Raw genomic sequence first — 25,572 nt, 5'->3', positions numbered from 1 at the left:
GCATATCCACATAAAGTCCTATGTAGGGTTTGGTGACAGAGTGACTTTTTGGAAGGTCTACGGACATGAAGACTCAATCAAATTCGATATTTAAATAATCGATCTAATAATCCTCAAAATATAGATCATTAATTTGGTCTTAGATTCAATCGTATATGTATAGATCAACCAAAAAAATAGTCAACACTGAAAAATGCTAATTTCTGACTTGCAATTAGGCATGAACTTTAACCGACGATAAAATACTCAAGTCAACACTAATTTAGATGTGTAGATAGTCGATTTCGATGACTTTGAAATGAGAAACATCAAAGTTGACTTTGATTTAATTGGTAAGATACCAATCAGCCAGATTTTCTGTTGGAATAGTGATGACGTTGTTTGGGTCATCCCACACTTGGGTCTCCACTATGTCTAAGTACCATATTAGATTTAATTAAGTTTTAAATGGGTAATTTAAATATAAATTAAAATTAAATACTAATTTAAATATCTAATACAATTTCAAACCACCATTAAGACTAAATTTATATTTATTTATTTAATAATCATAAAAAATTTATAGAAAATTCTCAAGTATATTACAAGGTCAATGCTAGGTGTGTTCCCTAGCAAACAAGAATATATATATATATATATATATATATATATATATATATATATATATATATATATATATATATATATATATATATATATATATATATATATATATATATATATTATGATGAAATGTATATCCAAATCTAATTTAAACTTTGTTTGAAAAATGAAGACATAAGGCAGATAGAATTTAATGAGATCTCAATTAATAATACAGGTGTTTGGGAACCATGTTTTGGGAGATGAGAATAGTGTTGAGAATGGAGAAGTGGTAGAGATGGGACATTTTCAACTAAATCTTCATAAAAGTGTAGTTGATAACTCCACTCGTATCTCCCATTTTCTTCTCCACTTTCATACTCCTCTCATCTCCTCATCAAGATGCGCTCCCACATAGAGCCTTATCATAGAAGGCATATTCAAATAGCTATTTTCGTCATTGGGTCCATATTTTGGTAGTATTCACTTATATCGTGGAAGAATCATTCAGACCATTAGAATATGAGAACTAGTGTGAATCAAGATTTTTCATGAGTTTTTTTTTTTTAAATCTGGTTTCTACAGATGTGATCTACATGGTTGGTCTGAGAGAGATCAGTTCTTGAAACATGTGATTGCAATGCATATTGAGATTTTTTAAGGCTTGAAAATTGACAGCTCAAAATTTTATAAAATATGCAAGCATCCAACCGCCAAGGTGGTATTCTATGTGGTAAGTGGGGTCGTGTGCCAAGCTGAAGGCCCAAGTTCAAATCCCTCTGCAACATGGGGCTTAAGAGATATCTGGTAGGGGTCTGCCTAAACCCAGTTTGCCTTTCAAAAAAAAAAAGAATGCAAGCATCCAAAACTATTTTTTTTTTTTGCTGAAAAATCATATTCTAATAGTTTGTTCCTAGCAAATGGAACATGTTGAATACATGAGAAAAGTAGAATTTGCAAAAAAAAATAAAAATAAAATCTGAAATGCCTAGTTCATACTCTAATTCTCATATATTCTAATGGCACCATGTTTAGAGTACATTTGCTTATATCTTGGGAAATCGTTCTCTCAATTTTTGACGAGTCTTAGGGAAATCGTTTTTTTTTTTGTGATACAAATGTGAGAAAATGATTCTTCCATGGTGTACGAGAGACTTCAATTTAAAAAATAATTTTCCAACTTAGAGGAAGCCAGTCACACATGTGACATGTCATCACCTCCCTAGACATGCAACCCTTTTCGACGTGCCGTTGTGACATGGAAGAATGATTCGAGTAAAAAATACAAACAGCAAACACACAAATAATGGTAAATAGTGAAATTTTCAGCATGACATAAGAAAACAATTCTCATTTCCCCATTTCTCATGTGCAAGCAACTGTGAAACAACAAGGCAGTGAGGTTTGAAATCACCATTTGTCATTTTCCCATTTCTCGTGGGGTTATCTTACGCACTTTTTATGTAATTCCATACAATATTATCCAGCCTGCGATTTAGAAACATATGCTTTTGAATCAGAGAAAGCTAGGGCTTGACAGACCACTACGAGTTATACAAATATACCATTTGAGGTTTGAACTTGTAACGTTCCAACACAAAATGACGTGCACTAACTGAAACTGCCAGACAAGCGGAGCCCCGTTGGTACGATGCTTAGTACTTGCTTTTACGTTTTTCCTTCATTTGATAGTACAGTACTTCTATTCGTACTAATCATCATCAAAACTTTATCCCCCACCACGTGGGAGTAGGGTTGGTCGAACAGAACTAGGGGTGGCAATCGGGTCGGGTTGGAGGGTCATCATACCTCAACCCGAACCCGACCCGTTTATTAAACGGGTCAGCTGTGGCAAACACGAACCCGACCCGTTTAATAAACGGGTAACCCGACACGACCCGCCAACCCATTTAATAAGTGGGTTGGGTCGGGTAAACAGGTTTTCAGGTTCGCAGGTCAGGTTGGCAGGTCGGGTTGGCGGGTTGACGGATCGGGTTGGCAGGTAGTCAGGTTGGCGGGTTGACAGGTCGGGTTGGCGGGTTGGCATACCCCCAACCCGAACCCGACCTGTTTAATAAACAGGTTACGCGGGTCGACCCGTTTATTAAACGGGTTGGCTTAAGCCCAACCCGAACCCGCCTAAGAGGCGGGTTGGCGGGTCGTGTCAGAAATTGCCACCCCTAAACAGAACACACAAGGTGTTCCAGCTAGATTCATTCTTGTGGCGAACTTGATACGACTCATTAAAAAAACGTACTTTCAAATTGAAAATAAAAGTAATCAGACGCTAAACTTATTGATATCCAGGTTCAAACCAATGTTGTCAGTATCGGTATCGGCCCCGAATCCTTTGGCCAACTATTCAGGTGAATCGTTCTGAATCAGCGAAAAAATAAATAAAAAATATTTTGTGTCAATCAGAATATGACACATGTTAAAACTATTAAAATATTATTTAAAAAATAATTTTAAGCTTTTTATATTTATTAAAAATATCCGATTCAAGTTAGTATCATATCGTTTTTCTGCCGATACTATAAGCAAACTAGCTCATTTACAATGTAAATGCATTGTTTCAAAGCAGTAGCCATTAGGATTTAACTGTAAACTTATTGCTTGAAAGTCAAATACTTCAACCGTCCATTATATACAATATAAGTAAAACATATTTATGACTAGTCACCGCTTATCTCACAAGTTCAAATGACCTCTTTACAAGCTGAAATCTGCTTATCCAGCTCTACACGGGGTTGGGCTTCACTATATATATATATATATATATATATATATATATATATATATATATATATATATATATATATATATAGAGAGAGAGAGAGAGAGAGAGAGAGAGAGAGAGAGAGAGAGAGAGGCATTTCAAATATTTTTTTTGCAAATCCAACCATGTGGATGTGTTTGGCATGGTGAGTTTTGCTAGAAATCAACCATTGGATAGTATATTTTGAATGAAAAATATAAATTTTGAATGCTTGAATATTTATGAAGGCGATGACACATTTATTTTAAAGCCTTAAAAATTCTCATTTATGCATCAAAATCAGTTTTTATAAAACAAAACATGTAGAAAAAAAAAACAAAAAATCAATAAAAATTACTGTTCACGCATTAATTCCAATCGCACCATTACCTAATACCAACCCAATACAGCATGTTTGGGCTCGCTGACCGGTGGATTGAGAGTCCAGGTGTAATATGATTGCACAAATATTTGTGCATTAAGCACCTGATTGCCCTCCATCAGGCTTTGGGCCCCACAACTGACAGGCCCTGTCCTCAAGATGGAGGGTGATCAGGTGCTTAATGCACAAATATTTGTGCAATCATATTACACCTGATATTTTTTCACAGTGGATTGAGACCATGACTCGTTTGTAACGTACAAATCACTAAAACTCCATTCCCCACAAAATATCGCGATCACCTGATGGGAGTTCCAAACGCGGCCCAACCCCAACCAACAAATCCCTGTTAAATACGCCAAATTGCCGCCCTTATCCTCCTCATTTGACCCCCCCTCCCCCGGGTGCCTCTCTCCGGTTTTCCGGCCAAGTGAGTAGTGATCATAGCGCGGGAAGCGAAATCCGGCGAACGGAGAGAACTCGAGATCGCCGGAGCCGGACGGAAATTGCAGGAACAAGGCCACTGGCGAGTCGATCATCTCCGTCTAAACCCTAATTAAGCACTAATCGCGAGCCCTAATCTCAGGGAGAGAGGGAGGAGCAGGATGGCCCGCTTGACACGTGTCGAGACGTGCACCAGAGCCGTTGATGTTGACGCCCCCAATCACAAACCTCACAAAATAATCGTACCCGATCTCCCTCCAAACTCTCGCAATCGTCCTAAAAAAATCGGCCTCTCTATTTACTTTTCCTGCCTTATTTGTGTGAACTCAATCTCCCGTTTTCTCGTAGTAAGAGAGCAGTACAAAGAGAGGGAGAAAGTGCAAGGAGAAATTTCGATGCTTTTTTTTTCTGACCGAAGATTGAAGGATGGCACTCGCTACCCCGCTTCTCACTCGTCAACCCGTCTATCCGTTGTCTCTGAAAGGTTTGGTTCACTCCTTATACTCTCTTGTGCTGGATCGGCGAAACAAAACGTTATGTATTTTCTTGCCTACCGAACCTTGAATTTCTGTGCGCGTACGAGATGCGTTGAGCGCGAATCTGGTTCATTAAATGGTCTAATCCATCGCCGAACTGTTTCGGCTGGAGTCGGAGGTGCCCAGCAATGAAATCCGGCGATGATTTTTGTTCCCCAATTGTTGGAATCTCTTGGAACTGGTATATTATGCACACAGCTACCTAGCTGTGCGATTGAATTATGCTACGTTACAGGGACACTCCAAATTTACTCTCATGTTATGTATTGTTGTGTGCAATTTTCTGGTGTGAAACTACAGAAGAATAGCGTGTTCTATGTCCTTGCACTGCTTCAAAAGTAGCACGTTGCAGTCGATTATGTGATCTCAATTCTGTTGCAAGTTTGCTCAAGGATGCTGTATTTTGCAGTTCAGCTGATTAACTGGATGGGCATTGTATTACTTTCAATGTTCTGTTATACTTGTTTCGTGTCTTTCCCGTCTGCACGTGTTTTAAGAGAAGCTGATATCATACAATTTTTTTTTGGGTTGTATAATTTGATGAATTGTGCATATAATGTCAAGCCAAATCACATCAATCCAATCACTTATTCGAGAAATATGAGACATCCAAGTTGTAAAAGTAAAGAGATATATTCAATTTCAATGATACGAAATATGTGGACAGTGACTGGATCGATGATCAAGTAGAATTCTGTGCAGCAGTAAGTGATTTGGTTGATGATACGGAAGGATGAATTCTTAGTTCATTTCTTCTCCATCTTAGCGATAGAAAAAAATTGATTGATCAAATTCCGTTGAGTCAGACTCATAGTATTCACTTACAATCAGTTTGTATGGCACAAAAAAGATTCATATATGATAAGGTCCACTGTGGTTTATGCAGGACCCGGGAAATTGAGAGTATTAGCTCTTTCATCTGTTGGCTTTGATTGTCTTGGTGTCGTTAGAGGGAGACCATGTCTTGCTACTTGCTTTACTAGGAATGGTGTGAAGAGTGTGTCAGACAGAGTACTTCAAAAGAGTGTTTGGGTTCCACATTTTCAGAACCAAAAGAAGGTCAAATGTATGTGCTATGTTTCTTCTTCACGCAGAAGTAGCAAACCATCACTTTTGAGAAGGCATAGGAAGTTGGGATTTTCTAATGTGAACTTCAAGAGGTCCCTTGAACCTGGAGCACTCGTAGCTCACACTAAACTTCAGTCAGAGGCATATGATATTGCAGAGCCCAGACCTGATTTTGTTAAGTTCCCGGACTCAGTCACTGAAGTTAATGTGCAAGAGGGAGATTTGCAGAGTTCGTCTTCATTGCTGGAGCAGTTCCCAAAGCGTTGGGTGATAGTTATTCTCTGCTTTTCTGCATTTCTCCTGTGCAATATGGATCGCGTATGTTTCTTTCCCTGATTGAGTTTTACATGATCACATCAATTTATGTTAAAATGTTACTGCTTTCACTTCATTGTGTTGCAAATGATGTTTGATGCATGAGTGGTTTCTGCTACTCTAAGATGCATCCAGGCATATCAATGACGGTTTTACTATGAATGGTTGAATGACCTTCTCCATGTTATCATCTATAGTTAGTTGGGGGATTTGACTGTCCACCACTTAAGTCCTTCTTGTGGCTGGCCCTTTGGGTGCATATTGGTCGAATAACATATGCGGGCAAACATTTGCTTGGCTTGTCTTTACCATCATGGTGCTTGAGCCTCACATAGATAATATTGCATTTGGTAGCTTAAGAGAAAAAATCAAGAATTTTAGAGATCAAATCCACATGATATAATTACTGCTTAGATAAGGAAAGTTTATGTTAATTCCGTCATAGTTACATAAGTTGGTGCTGTACTGGCAGGTAAATATGAGCATTGCTATCCTACCTATGTCAGCAGAGTTTGGCTGGAACCCTGCCACTGTTGGATTAATCCAGTCATCTTTTTTCTGGGGTTACCTTCTTACCCAGGTATGTTACTATGCTGGAAAGGTGTGCCCTTTTCTTTTTCATAGTTCTATTCTGTGACTGTTTTGGAAATACTGACCTGTGGTCTCACATTCTTCTCGTAAAGGCCACAATTCTTATATTTGAAATAGTTTAGCAAAGTCCAGTTTCAAATCTGTGCACCACATGAGCAAGTGAACAATCTATGCAATATACGAGAAAGTGATGTTAAAATATATGTATGTGTGTATATATATACTTATGTATATATACATATATTCATGTACTTATTTTTCAGTCTTGTAATAGTTAAATGCCCTATAGGGACATTCCTGTCTTTTCACATATAACAAATACTATTTATTAAAAACAATATTTTTCTCTTTTGTTATTTTTTATTTTATTCTTTTTCTAAAATATAAATTAGAGAGATCTTTGGTGGCTCTATGGTCATTTAAGACCATAGAGTCGTTGGGACACCGTTGGGAGCTCCCAACGACTCTCTTGTCTTTATTTATGTATAAATAGGGGTCTTCCCCCTTATTCTTCTTGTACTTTTCCAAGCATATATTCAATAAAGAATATATTTTTTACTTGCTTGTGTTGCCCTTTGTATTATCCTATAGTGGACTTGTAACGACCCCAACTCCTACCTTTGAAAAATGCGGAATATTTTTTTTTTCTAAGAGTTGCGGAAAACTTCCCAGAGACCTGGGGTCCCTACAGTTCCAATTTCAGTTGGATAACCACACACCACAAAGCAACTTACATTTATCAATCATAACCAATCCACTGAACTCTTTTATTAATGAATCAATAAGAGTAATATGTTCAATGTCAAAAGTGAAATATCAAATTTACAGGAAATCAGAAGAACTAAAAGAAAACATAAGTAGAGCTACTCTGTCCGTAAGTGAAGCCGTTTGAAACAAATGTGACCCTCGTATCCCTCAGAAGCGAGTCGACTTCACTGATCACCTGTGCCTGGGAAAAACCAATAAAATGAGAGGGTCAGAAATCCGAGGAATTCTGCGTACAGGTTTCCCTAATGAATCAAATAAGAAAAAGAGCATAAATAAGATCCATGTAATATTTTAGAAGGATACAATTATAACCAATTTATAGGGCAATTAACCAGTTATGCAACAATAAAGTAAACATTAAGCATGAGAGAACACTAAGTGAGTAACAATGATTATAATTTAATCAATAAAGGCATTTGACTGTAAGGGAGACCAACATCATGCAATGATCAATGTATAACAACCAAGTGAACAGGTAAACATGCATGAACTAGTGCAGAGCAAGAATATGCATGATTTATAATGCATGAACCCATATTATCTTTCATTTAAGCTCCCCTCTTTCCATATGCATGTCCTATTAAATGCACACAATCTTTAAGTTCCTCTTTTTAATTTATCATTGCCTGCAGATACACCAAACTGGTACAATCCCCGAGGTCAAGTAGGGTTCCCGGGGTAACTTCACACACAATTTGTACTTTATTACCGGGTTCCAAACTTAGCCCTCGACCGATATCAGAAAACAATACCATCCATCGGAACCTTGGAAAACAGCATCCAAAGTCGGGGACACCAGGGAAAACAGCATCCACTGGCGCCACTTTCTTGGTATACCAAAACAAACTCACAGCTGTAACTAACACACCACTCCCTGGTAAAGTGGCGGATTCTCCCTAAAACCGTGGCCAGGAGAAGAACCTCAATATCGGGTTCAGGGGCAACAAAACGCACACAGAGTTTTTGTATCCTCACGGTTTCCCCTAAACCGCAATATCCAAGATTCCCACGCTAAAGCAGGGACATCAAGGAGAAAGTGAATTACACTGTTCTTTATTTTCTTTTATCTGGTTATTAATTCATTTCTTTTACATTTGCGAATTTACATGCAGAATTAATAACATAAGCTTGCACATCACCAGGTGGGGCTTCCATGTATACTTCTTCAACGAGATTCCCATTCAGGAAAGCATTTTTGACATCTAATTGAAAGATAGGCCATGTTCTAATGGAGGCCAAGGCTATTAAAGTTCTAACAGTGGTCATACGGGCCACAGGAGCAAATGTTTCTTCATAATCGATGCCATACTCTTGGGCATATCCTTTTGCTACTAAACGGGCCTTATATCTTTCCAGGGTCCCATCACTTTTGGTTTTGACTTTGTATACCCACCTACAACCTATAGGTTTCTTACCCGGAGGAATATCTTGTATCGTCCAAGTATTGGCCTTTTCTAGTGCATCCAATTCTATTTTCATGGCTTCTATCCATTCTATATGATTTTTTGCTTGAGAATAGGATGATGGTTCAACATATGATTGTATTAATGTAATGGCGGCCCTATACGTGGGTGAAAAAGATTCATAAGACACAAATTTTTCTGGAGGTTTAGAGATTCTAGACGTTCTTCTAGGTGGGACTTCAGAGTATTTTTGTAATGCACATGGAAGATTTTGCTCTCTACGTCTTGAATATTGTAGACTAACATCCCTATGGATTTGCTCTTTATTATCATCATTTTCAACAACAATAGGACTTTGATCATTGTCAAGGTCATATCCAACATCACATTCATTGGATTTTGAAGTTAGATCAATTAAAAACGAGTATTCAGTGACATCCTTGGATTTTTCAAATTCAAAGAAGCTTTCTTTTTCCAAAAAAGATACATTTCTTGACACATATAATTTGTCATTTTGAAAATCGAAACACCTGTAGCCTTTTTGATTATCAGCATATCCTAAAAAGGCACATGGGATTGCACGAGGAGAGAGTTTATCATTTCTGTTGGTGAAAACAAAACATTTACATCCAAAGACTCTTAATCTAGAATAATCTGGAGTTAAATTAACAAGCTTTTCTATTGGAGTTGTATTCTTTAATGAGGAAGATGGCATCCTATTAATGAGGTAGGTGGCAGTTAGGACCGCTTTAGCCCAAAAACTTTTTGGAACTTGATTTGCAATTAGCAATGTCCTAGTAGTTTCCATAATGTGCCGATGTTTGCGTTCGGCTAGGCCATTCTGTTGTGGAGTGTGTGGACATGATCTTTGATGTGTAATACCATGTAAATTGAGATAGTCTTTGAATTCGTTGGACATAAATTCTCCCCCTGAATCAGTGCGAAAAACAGAAATATCATTTTGAAACTTATTTTTAACCATTTTATGAAATATTTGGAAGTTAGCAAAGACATCAGATTTATGTTTAAGAAAATAAATCCAAGTATGTCTAGAAAAGTCATCAACAAAAATGACATAATATGTATAACCACCTTTGGAAATAACTGGTGTGGGGCCTCAAACATCCGAATGTATTAACTCAAGTGGTCGTGAGGAAACAAAAGTTCTACTAAGAAATGGTAACCTTTTCATTTTGCCAAGAATGCAGTCTTTACAAGAAAAATTTTCAGAATTACAAAATTTTTCCAAACTTGGAAAATATTGAATTTTAGACATATGAGGATGGCCAAGCCTTTTGTGCCATAAATCCAATTCTAATTTCTGAATATTATAACAAAATGCATTCTTGGGTAATTCCAAAAAGTCCATGTAATAAAGTCCTCCTTCTCTATGGCCTTCCCCAATCAGCTTCCCTGACTGGCGATCCTGTACCCAACAACCATGAGAAGAGAAGGAGATATTACATCCATAATCAGATATTTGCGAGACAGATAAGAGATTCAAATTAAGTTTAGGGATATATCTAACTTCTGGGATAAAAAATCTTTTGGATTTTTGAAGATTTTCAAAACATCCTATTCCTTTTACTTCGAGAGATGTGCCATCGGCTGTAAAAACCTTTGACACACTTGAGTCATTTTTAAGACATTCGGATAGACTATTAACATTTGGGGTCATATGAAAAGAAGCACCAGAATCTAAAAGCCAAGAAAAGTTACCTGGACCGGAGAAAGATGCAACTGCCGCTCCAGTTGAGGCTTCGGTTGAGGAGGATACCCCTTTGAGAAGAGGTTGAAGGATTTCCATCAGTTGAGCCATAGACACAGGTGCATCTTGATCTTTTGACTCAGATTCAACAGATGCAACTCTTTTTTCTTCTCTTCTTTTTAACTTTGGACATTGAGGCCTATAGTGCCCCGGTTCATGACAATGATGACAAATAACTTTTCTTTTATCAAAGTCGCCGTTTTGCCTTCCAAAATGAGGCGGCTTGTAAGTACGAGTATGATTCCCCGGTCTAGATACAACTAAAACGGAGTCATCATCAACTTTTGGAGTACTTTTTCTAAGTCTATTTTCCTCCATAGTGAGCTCTTCTATAGTATCAACAATAGAAGGAATTTTTCCACGATGTAAAAGGGCCGATTTGGTGGATTCAAACTCCGGCCTTAGACCATTCACAAATTGATAGAAATGTTCCATATCGAGTTGCTTTTGGCGAAGCTCGATGTCTTCGGCACAATGCCATTTGGGCTCAAGAAGAGCCAACTCTTCCCAAAGTTCGGACAACTCATTATAATATTCTCGAATAGTTTTATCTTTTTGAGTCATTGTCCGAACTTTATCTTGTAAATTGCATACATGTGCAATATCTTTAAGGGAATACATGTTTTTGAGGTATTCCCAAGCCTTATCGGCATGCTCAAACTTAGCTAGACTAGAGCATTTTTTAATGTCTATGCTATTGATGAGCCATGACATAATTTTTTCATGCCCTATCCTCCATTCTTTCCATTTCTTTTCATAAGTGGCTAACGCCTTACTCTTCTCTTCTTCCGTTAGAAGAACCTCTTTATCACCCTCTTTCTTGGTAAGAGATAGTTTAGGTTCCAAATCGGAACCATCCACTATACCCCATAAACCTTTTCCCCAAATGTGGTGCTTCATAATCGAAGCCCACATTACATAGTTAGTATCATTTAGCTTCATAGGAATGATGGTGATCTTATCATTGTCATCCATCTTTTACAAGGGTAAGAGAGGAATAAATAGGAGGAGAGAGAGAGAAAAATAAAAAGAAAAGAAAAAGAGTAGACAAAGGAATAAGAGAGGATACAAAACCAAATTTTTTTGTAGCACAAGTTCGCCTTTCTTCAAACAAATCTTCTTGAGCCAAGAACAAGGTGACAAAACACCTTTTGTAAATGTGGCACGGAAATCGAGGCGGAAGCACTTCAAGATCTAAGGATTTCGTAGCTTTGATACCATGTAATAAAATGGTGGTCTTCAACAAATGCACAAATAACTCACAAACAAGTGTCTATTGGAGACACTACAAGCATGACCCTTGAAAGGGTATAAAGGGAAGAACACTTGAAAAATAAATAATACTTTATTCATGAACAAAATGCTTAAGAAGCATGGTTATATACATTGAAGGGGTTCACCCCTATATATACAAAACAATGGGAGAGAGAGGAGAGCTGATTTTGAGCTCTCCAAAAAGAGACGTTGGATTCCAACGTCTCTTAATATAGCTGTTGGACTACAGTCCAACAACATTTATTATTATAGCTGTTGGACTATAGTCCAACAACATTTATTATAGCTGTTGGACTACAGTCCAACAGCTACTTGCACAGTCAAGTTCCATGGATCAAAATATCTAGTTTCTATTGAACTAGATGCTAAAAAAGAAAATAAAAAAATAGAAAAAGAAAATATAATAATATTAAATAATATATATATATATATATATATATATATATTGCAGTTTACATTTTAACAATAAATTCCTGACTCAAACAAAATAAAAGATTGTGAATAACATAAACTGGGAAAATGCACTATAAAACCGATGGAAATAAGTATCAGTGCCAGGTCAGTCCTGCACAATAGATCAACCCATTTGTTTCCAAAACTACTACTTTTTAATATGTGATCTAAAACGAGGTGCTCCAATGACATTCACCATGACCAATCATGCACACCTGACACGAAACCATGACAACTGTTGTGGGTACACTTCATAGCCCCACAGGCTTGCATAGGCCTTTGAATCCAAACTTTTTCTACAAGTACTCCAAAGAGAAAATAAACATTCCACTTAATACAAATGTTCTCAATTATAAAACACAGACAAGATTTCTGGTTTACCCAGGAAATAGCTTACACTGTTATGGTTTTACCCACACGCATAAATCAGAACACACAGGTTTTCTTCTTATTATGTATCTATACAAGTAATCAAAAATCTGGAATACATTTCATGAATCTCTAAGCTAATAGCCCATGCTCCTGTATGCATCTTAGCAAGTATGCATGCTAATGCTCATTCTTGCATCATACACCCACGATCTTACATATTCTAAAACTGAACCTGATTTGCGTATGAAAAAAAAAATGTGAATCTATCCTGATTTAGGGATCCACGAACAAGATCCTCAAAAGTACATATTTTTCCCAAAATATAGTTCAAAAGATAGGGCTATCAAAACTCTTATAGGAGTAAGTACTCAACTTACTTCTCTCTTGAAATCTTTTTTTTTTCTAAAATATTGCACAGAATACAAATATGTGCTCCTCACCCTATTCGAAATAAAAGGAGAACCCGTACCTTTTTCGCTGGTTTTCCGGCGATTTTTCCGGCGATCGGAAGCTGTAGTCGCGTCCCTTGCGGCTGCTGTGACAGGGGTACCCACCGTGGCTGCGGTGGGTGCTGTTTTCCGGCGACCTCCTCCTCCCCAAAGCTCGCCCACACGAGAGAGAGAGAAAAATGAGGGAAGAGGGATAGAGAGAGAGAGAGATGGGGGACTGAGTGGAGAGAGATACACGAGGGAGACGAGGGAAGAGACCCCCTCGCCACATCCTTTTATCGTTTGATCCCCCCCCTTCCACCGAGATGGGTGGGGATCGGTTACGCCAGCCGAGCCCCCCCTTCCTTTCTGGAAATAGCAGGAATCGTGCCCTAGGCACGATTCTTGCTCCTTCCTCCTTTTAAAACAAGAGCAGCCCGATGTAGGGTTTAAAAAAAAAACCCTATCGGGTTATGGATCCGGGTCGGGTTCGACCCGGGTCCAAGAGCTTCTTGCCTTTTAAACTTAAAATTTTAAATTTTTTTTTAACAAGAGGGCCGGGTTCGGGTCTGCGACCTGCGGCTCAGGATCCAAACCCGACCGGACCCTTGCCTCCCACCTGGTATGGATCCACGGATTGGATCCAAATGGATCCAATCGTGGATCCCCTAAAAATACTCCTATAATATATATTTTTATATATATATATATATATTTAATCAGGTATACGAATATATATAGGGTATTTTACCTATATCCATATGGATCCTATCTGGGTATTGGATTCGAAATGTGGATCCCAAGCTCATATATACATTATATACGTAGTTATCTCTTAAATAATTCGCCTAATTAAAAATTTTGCACTTATGTAAGTACATATATGTCTTACGAGATAAATACATATATAAAGACCCCTTTATGGGTCCCGGATCCGCGACTTGGATCCCGGGCCCAAATCACATTGTTATGAAATATATACCATAATATATTTAAATAAAAACCTAAAAATTAAGGTTATTACAGGACTTATGCTTTTGCACTTTTGTGCTTGTATCGTGTTTTTGTATTGTCCACTCTTGAACTTATATGTGCTTTTGCACTTTCTTCTTACAATTGCACATACTTCATTACATGGTATTAAAGCCATAGTGCTCTTGGTTCTTTGGGAAAATGACCATTAAAAGATCGTGATTGTGGGATATCATTAAAAGTGTTCGTGGGTTCGTGGTGCTTGCAGAACTCAAGGTGGAGGGGCTCTTTCATGTTCTTCCATATTTTCTCTTCTTTCTTCTATCAAGTCAAAATGGAGAATGAATAAAAAATATATTTCTTCTTTAAATTAAATGGTTTCAAATACATGATGTGGGCATCCGTTATAGAAAATAATCTCAAGGGCAAGAAGCTTTGGAGATACATGATGGGATCTATTCTGGAGCCTCAATTTAAACTCACTAAGTTGGAAAGAAATCAAGAAAAAACATTGGAGGAAGATGGTCTAATTAAAGCCATTGAAGATCATCAATCCAAGGTAGAAGATTGGGAAAGTAAACATAAAAAAATTCTTATATGGTTTATGAACAATGTTAAGCTCAAAATATGTGCCAACATTGTTAAATTTTGTAAAGCTAATGAGGCGTGATTCTTTATGAATGATATGTATACCAAAAAAGACCTTGCAAGACAATTTTTTCTACAAGAAAAAATACCTACCATCAAACAAGAGTACATGAATGTCCGTGACTACTTTATTACTCTTGGTTTTCTATGGGACGAGTTATTCGTTCTTGAACCCAAATGGGTCGCTAGTGAAGATGTTGAGCTAAGAAGGAAATAAATGAAAAAAAGCACTTTTTTTTCAATTTTTAGATAGGCTTAGGCCCAAATTTTAACAAGATCTCTCCTCCATCGATCTAAACCTCTTTATTTGAAAGACGCAGTTGCTGAAATATGCCAAGAAGAAACTTGTCTTTGTATTATTAAGGGAGGAGATGAAGTTTGTATCTTATAACACAATACATCAAATTATAGAGCATGTTTAATAGTTTTACGCTCTTATCATGAATCATCACATTATAATGAAGCCAAAAATATTCCACAATGGGTTGAAGCAATGAATATAAAACTAAATGCCCTTAAAAATGCTAAAACATGAAAAATAACTTCATTACCCGTAGAAAAGAAATCTATAGGATGTAGATGGGTTTTTAAGGTTAAAACCAAGAGTGATGGGACTCTAGAAAGATATAAAGTTAGGTTATTTGCCAATGAATACTCTCAAGAATATAAAATTGTCTATGAAAAAACTTTTGCCCCAGTAGCTAGAATGACTAGTGTTAGGACACTCATAGCCGTTGCATCTATTAAAAAATAGCCCATATACCAACTAAATGTTGAAAATGCTTTTTTAAATGGTGAATTAAATAAAGAAGTTTTTTATATGGATCCTTCGTCGGAGTTTTGAATTGAAAAAGGTAAAATCCTTAAACTTAAGAAAGCTTTGTATGGTCTTAAACAAACTCCTAAAGCTTGGTATGATAAATTTAGTAGTGTAATGACTCATTGGTTTTTTATTCCTGCTATACTCACACTGTTCTTTTTGTCAAAAATACAGGTTCTAAAGTTGTTATTCTTCTAATTTATGTAGATGATATGATAATCACCAGAAGTGACAAGCAAAGAGTTAGTGATATTAAGAATATTTTAAAAGAAAATTTTGATATGTCTGATTTATGCTTTTTAAGATATTTCTTAGGCATTGAAGTTATGTACTATCTCAGAGGGTACATTCTTTCTTAAATGAAACTTGCTGCTAATATTTGCACAAGACTGACATTTTAGATGATAACAAGGTAGACTTGAAGCTATGTCACAGGGATTCGGCTAGCAGGGTGCCGCACCCGCGTCGACGCAACGCTACGCAACGCTGGTGTGGTCAACCCGATCTTGTGGTGCGGTCAACCCGATCTTGTGGTGCGGTCAACACACCCAGGTTCATTTTGGTCCAATTTTTCAAACTTAATTTTTTTTTGCCCTATATGTCACAGGGATTCTCCAACTAGGTGCCACACCTGCACTCACACTCGATGCGGTCAACCTGACCCTGGGTGCAGTCAATGCACCCAGGGTCATTTATGTCCAACTTTTGGACTATATATATATATATTATTTTTTATATTTTTGCCACAGCCCCGCACCCGGGTTTTTTGGAAGTGCCGCATCCCCGCACCCGCACCCATGTGACATAGCCTTGAAGTGATGAATGCTAAATTAAGGCTAGAAGATGGGTCTTTGCTCGAAGATCCTACACCTTACCGCCAACTTGTTGGGTCTCTTACTTACTTGTCTACCACTCTACCAGATATAGCTCATGCAATTCACTCTGTCAGCCAATTTCAGCATGCTCCGACCACTGTGCACATGGTATTCTAAAAGAAAGATATAATATTCTTGATATATCTGACAATTCTTAATATAACACTCATGTGCACAGTAGTCAGAACATGCTTAACAAAGAAAGTGTTCTTATCCTTATCTTCTTCATTAGATTTACATGTTTATATTGATGCTAATTGGGGTGAAAATCCTAATGATAGAGTCTCAACTATGGGTTTTGTGTATTTTTAAGTGACTCTTTGATTTCGTGGAGATGCAAGAAGCAAAAAAAAGTATTCCTATCTTCAACAAAAGTTGAATATCGTGCGATGACTACAACGACTATAGAGCTTGTATGGCTAAGAAGTCTCTTTAGAGATATGAGGACAATAATCTCAAAACCTTCGAAGATGTGCTGCGATAATAAGAGTGCAATTTATATTGCAAGCAACCACACCTTTCATGAGCGAACCAAACACATTGAGATTGATTATGATTATGTTCATAATGAATATTTAAGAGGGACCATTGAGTTGCCATATGTTACATAAGAGTACCAACTGGTTGATTTTTCACCAAAGCACTTCCTACCCCTAGGATTATCTTTCTCCTTAACAAACTTTCGGTTACATCGTCATAAGTTTGAGGGGAGATGTTAAAATATATGTACGTGTGTATATATATATATATACTTATTTATATATACATATATTCATATACTTATTTTTCAGTTTTGTAATAATTAAATGCCCTATAGCGGCATTTTTGTCTTTTTACATGTAACAAATACTGTTTATTAAAAACAATATTTTTCTCTTTTATTATTTTTTAAAATATAAATTAGCGAGACCATTGGGGGCTCTATGGTCATTTATCATGGAGTCGTTAGGACCCCCCTACGGTCACAAATGTGACCGTTGGGAGCTCCCAACGACTCTTGGGAGCTTCCAAGGATCTCCCTCTCTCTTGTCTTTGTTTATATATAATTAGGGGTCCTCTCCCTATTCTTATTATGCTTTTTCAAGCATATATTCAATAAAAAATATATTTTTTACTTGATTGTGTTACCCTTTGTTGGCTCTTTGTATTGTCCCATAGTGGACTTATGTTTTTGCACTTTTGTGCTTGTATTGTGCCTTTGTATTGTCCACTCTTGGACTTATATGTGCTTTTGCACTTTGTTCTTACAATTTCGCATACTTCGTTACAAGTGAGTTGGTAAATATTCAGTCATGGATGACACTGAAAATGGGATTTTTTTTGACTTGTCAATGGTTTAATGATATTAATGTAATGAAATGGATCCAATCCAATAAACATGCAAGAACACACTTTCGATAAGGTAAAGCCACATGGAGCTATCCCTTTCATGACTAAAGTCAAAAAAAAAAAAAAAATACAAAAAAAATGCCAGCTCCTAATGGGCTGACACCTATTTAATGAAAAGACCAAAATAGTATTTTACTTAACATATATATATCTTAACATATCTTAACACCCTCCCTCAAACTCATGGTGGGACAACCGAGAGTTTGCCAAGTAAGAACTGAAATTGAGGTAACAAAAGCGCTTTAGTGAAGAAGTCCGCTAGTTGGTACTCTAAGGGAACGTAAGGCAATGTGATGGTCTTCTTCAGAAATTCTTCACGGACATAGTGACAATCCATTTCAATATGTTTTGTCCTCTCATGAAATGTATGATTGCTTGCAATATAGACTGCGCTCTTGTTGTCAAAACATAGTCTAGAGCAGTGTTATTAAAAACGCGCCTCGCCTCAAGGCGAGGGGCTTTATGCCTTGAGGCGCATGAATAAAACGCAAAAACTCTAAGGCGTGCGCCTCATACGCCTTGAGGTGCACGCCTCGAGGCGAGGCGCGCCTCAAAATGAGGCGTATACGCCTTTACTGCTTTTGGTCAAATTAGGGTCAAAGCCCAAATTTGACTAAAAGTTGGGGTATAAACAAAGAGCGCCCGACCCTAATTAAGGTTTTATTTTTGCATTCTGTTTCTCTCTCTCTCTCACGCAACTTCTCTCTCTCTCTCGTCATTCACACACAGGCTCTCTCTCGTGGTTGAGCCCAGAAAATAGGTATGTTCTCTTTCACATGCCTGTACTCTCTCTCGTCTCTCATGTATGTGACTGTGTGTATCACACAACTTCTCTCTCTCGTCGTTCACACACAGGCTCTCTCTCGTGGTTGAGCCCAGAAAATAGGTATGTTGTCTCTCTCTCTCTCGTCTCTCATAAAAAAAATCTACGATATGCCAACATAATGACGGTAGCCACTAGCTAGCATTACGGAAACAATTATAAATTCTGAGAAAAATGTTGGCAAGCAACCAACAATTAGACAACCCCATGCCAAGAAATCAGCTACCAGTTCGTAAATATTTTGGCAGTGTATAAGCAAGGTTCGTGCTATAACTCTTTCCATCTATGCTGTTTTTCATAAGACCAAAGCAAGAAAGTCTTGGATCACCATCCTGCAAGTACAAATAAGAATATAAGCTGAAACACAGCCACAACCATGTGTACGTGCATGTGTGCATGCCCCACTAATGTTCTCAGGAAATTCTTGACAGGATAGTATTTAGGGATAAAACTCATTTCTCCTGGAAAATATTGTGAGCAAGTCGTGAAGTTGCCTGTGCACCTGTGCATGCTCCATTGGTCTCAAGAAATTCTTAGGGAGATTTTAAAATTCACTTCTCCTAGAGAAAAAAATTGTGAACAAATCAATGATGCTGTACAGGGACTCTGCAAGCTATAAACAAAGTCCAAAATTTCCAGCTATTTCCAGCCTCTTCCAGTTGAGAGAAGGGCACGTTCTCTCAATTAAACAACTCAGACTAAATGGGACCAACAAACTTTTCTAATACAGGATTCTTGCTGCACTTGAGACAAGCATACGCTATTACCTGATCAAAGAGAACTCTGTATGCATTGAGATCATGATACAATGGATGACCTTCACTACTACAATAGTCCAAAGCCTCGGCCATATAAATAGCAACTCGTAGAGTTCTAAATCTAAGAGAACACAACAAATATCACAGGCACATACACACACACAAAATTAACATTGCAGTGCCTAAAATCTGTGTACTTTTGTATAGTCCTGCAGTACACAAATATTGAAATTTATGCTTGACATCACAAGTGGGAAAAGATCACTGAGTATACAAGCCAAATTGACATGGATTTAGAATAGGGATAAAAAATAAACACGAAATTTTGAAATTAATTAAATATCCTGATACACACTTTTAATCATGGTTATTTAAGCCATTGAATTTATCAAAGCACATTAATCATTGAAATATAAAAAACTATGGGAACATAAAAAGAAGCAACAGAAGTTGTTGCAGGAAGAAATATGCTCTTTAAAATGACCGACTTCTTGAAGTAAGATTCTAACCCGACATCTAGGTTTCCTTCTAATGATGGTAAGAGAACAAATGAACAGACATCAATTTGCTTATTTGTAGGAAACTTGATCAGCATACTGTTACTCTGTTTCAAGTTTGCATTCTGTTACTCTGTTTTATTATTTAAATATGTTGATTCATGTTGGACTGTTACTCCCTCTGATCTTTTAAGCTGTTTTTTATGTTGAATTTAGATGGGAGATAAATACTTTCTGTCTCCCCTTTTTAGTTTTTCCATGGGTTCTTTCTTTCTTCTTCTTTTCTTGATGCTATTTTTTACATTTTAATTTGTCCATCGAAAGCCATTGATTTTATAAAATCTGTGTGTATGTGACTGTGTGTGTCATGCATGGTTGCATGCTATGAAGGAATTTGATCTTTGCACGTGTGTTCTCTTTTTAGTGGCAAGTAATTCAAATTGGTTCCTAAATAAAAAAATTTAAACTAACAATTTTCTAGTTCTCACTGACTTCGTTTGTTTGTGTTTCCATTAGTTTTCAATTTATATATATATATATTGATTCTTATTGTATTTTTGCAGTTGAACAATGAGAAGAGATGTAGGATGTGATCATGGAGTTAAAGTTCCAAATCCCACTAAAGATCCCAAACTCGTAGGACATGTAATTTGCAATTACTGTCATAAACCGACTACGGGAGACATTTATAGGTTAAAACATCACTTAGCTGACACAAAACATGGTGTAAGCATGTGTGAAACAGTTCCACTTGATGTGAAGAGATTTTTTCAGAATCATCTAAAGGATCAGAAGCAAAAGAAACAAGAGGAAGAACAAAACAAGTTGGATATCGGGAGAAGTATTTATTTTGGATCATCAACCGACGATAATATGAATAAAGAAACCAGTGGATCATGTAGTGATGCAAAAACAAACACAGGTGGTCCTATGAACCTCTTTGTGAATAAAGAAACACGACAAACCACAATAAACACTGCTTTCAAAAGGGATGAAAGAAAAAATGTATGTCGTGCCATTGATAGATTTTTTTATGCAAATGCCTTATCATTTAATCTTTACAATAGTCCATATTTTGGTGCAATGGTAGAAGCTATTGCAAATTATGGGCGAGGGTTCAAACCACCTTCTTATCACGAGATCAGAACGTGGATTTTGAAGGACGAGGTTGATTGTACTCACGAAATTTTAAAAGTGTTCAAAAAGGAATGGCCAAAGGTTGGTTGCAGCATTATGGCAGATGGTTGGACAAATGAAAAAGGAAGAAACTTAATTAATTTTCTTGTGAACAACTCATCTGGAACAATATTTTTGAAGTATTTTGACATAAGCGACATGGAAAAAGCTGGTGCAAATTTGTGTAAGTTGTTTGAAGAAGTTGTTAAAGAAGTTGGTGAAAGTAATGTGGTGCAATTCATTACAGATAATGCACCAAATTATGTTGCAGCTGGGAATATGCTAACAGCAGGAAAAACATGTTTTTGGACACTATGTGCAGCGCATTGCTTGGATCTTATGCTGGAAGATATTGGAAAGATATCAATTTCTAAAGATACAGTGGAAAAGGAAAAAAAAATTACAAGATACATTTATAGTCATGCATGAATATTAAATTTAATGAGAAAGTTCACAAAGAAGAAAGAACTTCTACGTCCTGCCGTCACTCGTTTTGCAACAACATATCTCACACTTCATAGTATTGGATGTTATAAGAAAGAGTTAAAGTCGATGTTCTTATCTTCAAATTTTAGATCATCTAATTACTATAAGAAATCTGATGCTAAAAATATTTCTTATATTGTTCTTAGTGATCATAAGTTTTGGGCTGCCATATCATATGCAATTAAAGCTACACTGTCTCTTGTGAAAGTGTTGCGATTAGTTGATGCAGATGAACCTGCTATGGGATTTTTGTATGAGGCAATGGATAGAGCAAAGGAAGAAATTGCATCAAACCTTGACAAGGTTGAAAGAAAATCTAAACCTATTTGGGATATCATTGATAGACGATGGGACTTGCAACTTCATAAGCTTTTGCATGCAACTGCCTACTATTTAAATCCACATTTTCATTATGCTGACAACTTCAACCCAGATGGAGAAGTGATGAGTGACTTTTATGATTGTGTTGAAAAATTGGTTTCTGATGCAAATATTCGGTTGAAAATTACAACACAAATCGATGCATTTAAAAAGGCAAAGGGGTTGTTTGGTAGAGAGGCAACTGTTACAACAAGAAAATTAAAAAGTCCTGGTAAGTTTGCAATTATGTTGTTATTTGTCAATAATTTTTTTATGTTTTTGTTAATTATGACATTCTTAATGTTTTTATTATTTTTTATTGTTTTATTTGAATGTAGCTGATTGGTGGACTTCATTTGGACACGAAAATCCTGAGTTGATGAATTTTGCAATTCGAATTCTAAGTTTGACGTGCAGTGCATCGGGCTGTGAGAGGAATTTGAGTACTTTCTCATTGGTTTGTGACTTTGTATTTTATTTTTGAAATACATTTTTATAAGTTTAATTATCTTATAATTGATTATCAATGATTTGAAATGATAGGTACATACAAAACGAAAGAATAGACTTGAATAAGAGAAGATGAATGCATTGGTTTTTGTAATGTATAATATGAAATTAAGAGAGAAATATGAGGAGTGCTACCAAAGACCCTATATGTCTAGATCATATAGACTCAGACAATGAGTGGATTGTGGAGAAGGAAGATCCAGTGTTGCCTAGTGATCCCAATTGGTTGGAGGATTCATGGTTGGATCCAAACTTCGACATAAATGCCCTTGAGCATGTGCCTATTGAAAAGGTCACTTCACCTCATGATTTACAAAGTGGTTCTAGGCAAGAGAGGTCTTCAAGAGATCGAGGTAAAGCTATATTCCTTTTACCTTGTTATGAATATAAGTGTATTTTTTTTAATTACATAACATAAGTATTTAATACATGAATTTTTATTGAAGGAAAAAGAAAAGCAAAAGAAGTTATCGAGGACGTGGATGAAGAAAGTGCAGACGATGAAGAGTCAGAGAATGAAGATGAAGAAGAACCTATTTATATGGATTCCTCAGATAATGACATTGAAGACTTAGATATTGATGATGACGAAACTCAAGAAGAGTCTAGGCCCTAATTCATATTATAGAGCTATGGCCATTTATATGTTTTTTGGGTCTTTGAGTTGTAATTATGAATGTTAACACTTTCATTTTGAAGAGTTTTTGATAAATATATTAACATTTGGTTGTTAATGTTAACATGCATTTTTTAATTATGACATGATGTTGTCAGTGCTAATATGCATTTTGTTGTTAATGTTAATTTTTTATTGAATGATTGCTCATATTTTATTTCTTAGATACTTACATAGATCAAGTTGTTGCATTAATATTACTTTTACATGTTAATCTCATATTTTTTTCGTATTTATTTGAGATTTTTTATTTTTCGTTGGTTGTTGCTTCATCAATAAAGCATTTTTTATTTATTTATAATGTTAGATAATTTTTATAGTTTTTTTTTAAGTTTTAATAATTTTTTTTTGAGGCTTACGCTTTGCGCCTCGAGGCTTACGCCTCGCCTCAGATTTTGGTGGAGCGCCTCGCTACGCCTCAACGCTTTTCACAACACTGGTCTAGAGGGTTCTGTAATGTGAATTCCCAGGTCCTCTAGTAGTTTTTGCAACCATACTAACTTCGATGTGGTTGTTGCCATGACACGATACTCAGTTTCAGTGGAGGAGAGACACATTTCACTATTTCTTGCATCGCGCCATGAAATTAAGGAATCACCTACAAACACACATAAACCAGTGGTTGAACATCTATCATTTTCATCCCCTACCAAATCAGAATCAAAATATGCAATGTCTTCTAATGAGGAAGAGGATGATAAAAACAATTTATCATTGATGCATTTCTTAATATATCTGACAATTCTCATTACAACACTCATATGCACTATAGTGGGAGGATGCTGAAATTGACTAACAGAATGAATAACCTAAGATATATCAGGACGAGTAATAGAAAGATAAGGCAAAGCTCTAATCATTTGTCTATAGGGAGTTGGATCTTGTAGAGACTCGCCATCATCTTTCTTTATTTTGGCATTTATGACCTTTAGAGTATCAACCCTTTTTTCATCCGAGAGTCCTGATCGTTCAATGATCTCTTCTACATACTTAGTCTTGACAAAAAATAACCACGAGGTGAGTAGGCAACTTCTATTTCAAGAAAATACTGCAAAAAGCCAAGATCTATCATATCAAAGTCTTTGATATGATTAACTCCCTGCGTATCACCTCCTGTGATTATCATGTCATCTACGCAAAGTAATAAGATCACCATCCCTGCATTGGAAGACTTAACAAACAATGCAGTGTCAGTAAAACAAGATTTAAAATAAAGTTGTGTCATCACATTACTGAACCTATTATACCAAGCTTTGAGAGCTTGTTTTAAGCCATATAAGGCTTTGCGTAACCGAAGAATTTTTCCATGTGCTAAGTTCAAGCGTTGTGGAGGATCCATGTAAACCTCCTCATCCAGATTACCATTAAAAAACACATTCTTTACATCCATTTGAAATATAAGCCATTTTTTAATCGAGGTTATAGCAACGAGAGTTCTAACAGTTGTCATTCGTGCAACTGGGGCGAACATCTCATCGTAGTCAATTCCATATTCTTGACTGTATCCCTTGACTACTAACCTAGCTTTGTATCGTTCTAGTGTTCCATCACATTTGGTTTTTATCTTGTACACCCATGTATATCCTATAGTTTTCCTTCCTTTAGGTAATGTTTGGATTTATCAAGTTTTTGCTTTTTCTAAAGCTTCTAATTCATCATTCATGGCCTTAATCCATTCTAGATGATGCTTAGTCTCATGATAAGATTGTGATTCAGAATATGAGTGTATGGCCATTAGGCATGATCTATACCTTGGTTCAAAGGAATCATATGACACAAATCTACTAAGGGCTTTTGAAATTCTTATGGATTTTCTAAGACTAGAAGAATCTACTTCTTGATTTTGAGAATATCTTTCTAAAGCACATGATGAATGATCTTCGGTACGTCGAGCATCTGTTTGTATATCATTGTGAGATGAGTCTATATCATTAAGACCCCTATTCACACTCTCAATTGCATTATGCGTGTCTTCATTTCTACTCTCATGTATGTCATGAATGTTTTCATACCGTTCATGTTCATTCACAAGGTAAAAAAACGACTAGTCACAACTTTCTTGAATTTTTTCCATGCAAAAACCAATTTCATTTTCAAGAAAAGTGACATTTTGAAAAATATACAATTTGTTTCTTTCAATGTCATAACATATATATCCCTCTTGGCTTTCGCCATAGCCTAAAAAAACACAAGGGATTGATTTTGAAGAAAATTTGTCATTCTTATTAGTAAGGACAAAGCATTTGCATCCAAAGACCCTTAACCTTTTATAATCGGGAGATGTTTTAAAAAGTTTTTCAATAGGAGATATATTTTCAATGTTTTTGGAAGGCATTCTATTTATCAAATAGACTTCCTTAAGGACGACTTCGACCCAAAAAGTTTTTCGAACATTTATAGATACAAAAAGTGTTCCAGTGGTTTCAATAATGTGTCTAT

The 25,572-nt window shown here is 36.4% G+C and overlaps 1 protein-coding gene across 4 annotated transcripts in view; it reads left to right on the top strand.

The window, feature by feature from the left end:
* Positions 1-4,475: 4,475 nt before the first annotated feature.
* LOC149840008 (sodium-dependent phosphate transport protein 1, chloroplastic-like) overlaps positions 4,476-25,572 on the top strand; it is a 56,913-nt gene continuing 35,816 nt past the window's right edge. For all 4 annotated transcript variants that reach the window (XM_090002972.1, XM_090002969.1, XM_090002970.1 and 1 more), the window contains exons 1-3: positions 4,476-4,650; positions 5,589-6,088; positions 6,558-6,665. In XM_090002972.1, the coding sequence (XP_089859098.1) occupies positions 4,593-4,650; positions 5,589-6,088; positions 6,558-6,665 (666 nt within the window). In that variant the 5' untranslated portion in view covers positions 4,476-4,592. The remainder of the gene's footprint in view (positions 4,651-5,588; positions 6,089-6,557; positions 6,666-25,572) is intronic.

The sequence above is a fragment of the Nuphar pumila genome, chromosome 4, assembly GCF_984573655.1.
Source record: "Nuphar pumila chromosome 4, dmNupPumi1.hap1.1, whole genome shotgun sequence".
NCBI lineage: Eukaryota > Viridiplantae > Streptophyta > Magnoliopsida > Nymphaeales > Nymphaeaceae > Nuphar > Nuphar pumila.
This window is presented reverse-complemented; position numbering and strand designations above follow the sequence as displayed.